Source organism: Alligator sinensis, unplaced genomic scaffold (assembly GCF_000455745.1).
Source record: "Alligator sinensis unplaced genomic scaffold, ASM45574v1 scaffold107_3, whole genome shotgun sequence".
NCBI classification, from domain to species: domain Eukaryota; kingdom Metazoa; phylum Chordata; order Crocodylia; family Alligatoridae; genus Alligator; species Alligator sinensis.
The window spans coordinates 984847-988656 of NW_005842578.1; the positions used below are offsets into that span (position 1 = coordinate 984847).

General features: G+C 64.6%; 1 protein-coding gene across 1 annotated transcript in view; it reads left to right on the plus strand.

The window, feature by feature from the left end:
• The window catches only part of VASP (vasodilator stimulated phosphoprotein), a 5858-nt gene extending 2140 nt beyond the window's left edge, over positions 1 to 3718 (plus strand). Inside the window, exons 2-8 of the mRNA XM_025214330.1 lie at positions 385 to 556; positions 1422 to 1485; positions 1770 to 1987; positions 2687 to 2817; positions 2918 to 2978; positions 3217 to 3265; positions 3452 to 3718. Coding sequence (XP_025070115.1) covers positions 385 to 556; positions 1422 to 1485; positions 1770 to 1987; positions 2687 to 2817; positions 2918 to 2978; positions 3217 to 3265; positions 3452 to 3531 — 775 coding nt within the window. The 3' untranslated portion in view covers positions 3532 to 3718. The remainder of the gene's footprint in view (positions 1 to 384; positions 557 to 1421; positions 1486 to 1769; positions 1988 to 2686; positions 2818 to 2917; positions 2979 to 3216; positions 3266 to 3451) is intronic.
• Positions 3719 to 3810: the final 92 nt, after the last annotated feature.

The window sequence follows — 3810 nt, forward strand, 5'->3', positions numbered from 1 at the left end:
CCTTCATGTGGGCAGCAGGGGTTTGCAGGGGCTCTCTGGCCAGCTGGGGCGAGGTGGTCCAGCTCCCAGCAAGCCCATATAAGGTTCAGCCCCAAGCTAGTGCAGCGGGGGAGGGACAGAACCCAGGCGCCTGGGTTCCATCATTTGCTGGAAGGGAAGTGGCCACCAGGATGCCTGGGTTCTGTCCTGTCTCTGGCAGAGCAGGTGGGGGGTGGAGCGGAACCAGGATGCCTGGGCTCTGTACCTGCCTCCTGCCTTCCCTCTCGGTGCCTCAGTTTCCCCATTTCACTGAGGGAGATGGGGTCCCTCTTGGGTTTGGGTGGGAGGGATACTGGAGGGGGTCCCTTGGGTGGGTCATGCTCACCCTCCCGTCACCCCATCCAGTGAGACGGTGCTGTGCTCGGCCCGGGCCACGGTGATGATCTATGATGATACCAACAAGAAATGGGTGACGGCTGGGTCGGGGTCCAGCACCTACAGCCACGTGCAGCTCCTGCACCGCCCTGCGGCTGGTGCCTTCCGTGTTGTGGCCCGCAAGATGCAGCCTGACCAGCAGGTAGGGAAGGAGGAGCAGGGGACCCAGGAGTCTGGGCCCTGCACTATTCAGCCTGGGTGATCAGGGGAGCAAGAGCAGACAGTATTGACCTCCAGCTGAGAACCCAGGCATCCGGGCCCTGCAGCCTAGGGCTTCTTGGGGGTGGGTGGGGCAGGGCTGGGCAAATGTGGTCGGGAAGTCAAGGTCAGGGGCTTGCTGGGGGGAGCTGGGCTCAGGGGTGGGGAATGGAAACTTCTGAGCCATGGGGTGCATTCACTCTGGACCCTACTGATGTGGGAAAGGTGGCAGAGGCTGGGGAAAGGGAGCTGGTCTGGGAGGGGAGTTTCCCTTTAGTGCTGGGAACTGAGGTGTCTAGCTCCCCCCAGGTGGTGATGAACTGTGCACTGGTCCGGGGGCTGCGCTACAACCAGGCGACTGCCAGCTTCCACCAGTGGCGTGATGCCCGCCAGGTTTGGGGGCTCAGCTTCTGCACTCGGGAGGATGCTGCTGCCTTCGCCACCGCCATGCAGGGCGCACTCGCTACCCTTGACACTGGTCAGCAGGGGGACCCGCACTCCTGGGTTCCTTTGGAGAGAAGGGAGGGGTGGAGTGTGGGGCTCCTTGAGGTGGACAGCTCTGTGCGGGGGGGGCAACTCTGAGGTTCTTGAAGAGGGGGCTAGTCATTCCAGGGGGCAGTAACCCCCCCCACCCCAGAGGGGCCCCAGAGCCAGGACTCCTGGGTTCCCAGCTGAGGGGCTGGGGGCAAGTGGGGGATCAAGGATTGGCAGTGGGCTGTTGCCCATGGGAGGGCTAGTGGGAGGCTGGGGCAGAGTAAAGGGCGGTGGCGGGGGGGTGGTGGTCCCAGCTGACACCCCCATGTCCCCAGGCTCCACACAGGCCTGGCCGGCCCCGAACGGCCCCAGCCCGGAGGAGATGGAGCCACAGAGAAGGTACCTGCTGCCCCTGCCCTCTGCTGGGGGGACCCTGGGTCCAGGCACTGCCTTGGGGGATAGGGTGTTGGGGGTCCCTGCAAGGTCGGGGAGTTTGGGTCTGAGTCAGGGTCCTTGGGGAGGGGCTGGTTCCACTGCCCCCCCCCATCTTTAGGGAGGGGCTGAGGGGGGGGTCTATGCCCCCCCCACCCTGGTGAGTGGGGGGCAGGGGCTGTGTGGGGGAGCAGATACCCCCCCCCCCACACCCTGGGCCCCACCCTGATTCTCTGCCTTGCTCCCCACAGGAGCTCCACAACCCCCTTCAGGAGGACCCCTGCCTCCGCCTGGCCCTCCACCCCCGCCAGGGCCACCCCCCCCACCTGGTCCCCCCCCTGCTACTGGGGGGGGGCCACCACCTGCACCCCCCCTGCCTGCAACCCAGGGCCCTGGTGCAGGGGGTGGGAGTGGGGGCACTGGTCTTGCAGCTGCCCTTGCAGGGGCCAAACTCAGGAAAGCTGGCAAGGTGAGGAGGGGGCAACACATGGGGTGGGGGGAGTGGAATTCACAGCAATGGGTGTTTGCTCTGGAATCTACTGATGGAAAGATTTGGTGGGAGGGGGAACAGGCACTTCAAAGCAGTGGGATCTCTTTCTTCAGGAACCTGCTGTCAAGGGAGTGGGGTGAGGGCTGTCTGGAGTGGGGGGGGGATTCAGGGCAATGTTTGTTTATGCTTGAACTTACTAATGGGGAAAATGGTGGTAGGGGCTGGAGGGGAGCTGGAGTGGAGGGGTAGAGAATGGGAACTGACCAGCAATGGGGATGTGCTTCCTGGAACCTACTGGTGAGGCAATGGAGTGGGGCTAGGCTGGTTGTGGGGGAGGAGGGAAGTTCATGGCACTGCTTGCCTGTTAACGCTGGGACCTAATGATGGCAGGTGTGAAATAGCAGGGGGCAGATTTGGTAGTGGGGCTGGGGGTGGAAACTTTATAGCAATAGAGGGTTTAATCTGAAACCTACTGCTGGGGGAATGAGGTGGCAGAGAGTGGGGAGGGGGAGCCAGGCCGGGAGGGGGAATGGGAACTTCATGGCAACTGCATGTTTGCTCTGGAACCTACTGGTAGGGGTGTGGGGGCAGGGGCTGGGTAGGGAGGTCTAAGGTGGGGCTCTGGCTACTGGCCAGGGGAACCCTGGCAGGGGCCCTGACACCTCTACTCTGTGCCAGCCCCAGGAGGACAGTGCTAGCCCAGGCGGGGGTGGGGGCAGCAGTAGTGGCAGCCCCGGCTCAGCCCCCCGGAGCACAGGTAGGAGTGGTGGGGGGCTCATGGAGGAGATGAACGCCATGCTGGCCCGGCGGTAAGTAGTGGGGAGGGGGCTATGGACCCAGCACCCCAGGGCCTGTACAGGCTGGGGGGGGGGGGTCCCCCAGGCCATGGCTGACCCCTGCCTCCCCCAGGCGGAAGGCGACGCTGCAGGGCGACAAGCCCCTTCCAAAGAGAGATGAGGATGTTTCAAGCGTGAGTGTTGTCCCATTCCGGTTCTCCGCCCCGCTCCCACAATCCTGGGTGCACTGACTTCCCTGGCTGGAGCCTGGCTGGGTCCATAGTCCCCTGGGATTGAGGTCGTCTTGAGGGGGCAACACCCTCTAGCTCTCCCAGCAACGGCAGGAGGGGGGCATACCCCCCATCCCTGCCCAGGAGGTGAGGCAGGGGTGACCCTGCCCTGCTTACCCTCTCCTGCTCTGTCTCCCTCCAGCAAGATGACTCTGAGGCCTCAGGGACTAGGACCCCCAGCCAGCAGCCTGGTGAGTGTTGCAGGGGTGGGGGTGGAGCCCCAGTCTGCACTGGGGGCCCTGGTGGGTGTGAGGGGCAGCAGTGCTGTCTGGGGGGAGCTGCTGCTGACCCAAGCCACTTCCCCCCAATCTGGTTCCCACTGTGGGGGGCAGCTGTGCCCCCCCCAGCAGCCTGTCCTCACCTACATGTCTCTGCAGACCTGGTCCGGCGGCCGTGGGAGAAGAACAGCACCACGCTGCCCAGGTGGGGGTCCAGGGGAGCTGGGGCAGGGTGGTGAGGGGGCTGGAGCCTCTGGCCCCTGGGGCATGGGTTCCCTGAGAGCAGACAGCCACTTGTGCTGTCTCCTCCCTTCAGATCCCCAGTGGCTTCACTGGGACCTAGTGCTGGAGCTGCCTCGGTGTGAAGGCTGGGGAGGATTTGGGGGCAGTGGTGTGGCTGAGGGGATGGTCCCTGCTGCATGGGGAGGGAGGTCCCCTAAAGCTCCATATTGCCAATCATGACCCCCGACCCCCCCCCCCCCCCCCCCAAGCCAAAAACAAGCGCCCCCCCGGAGACC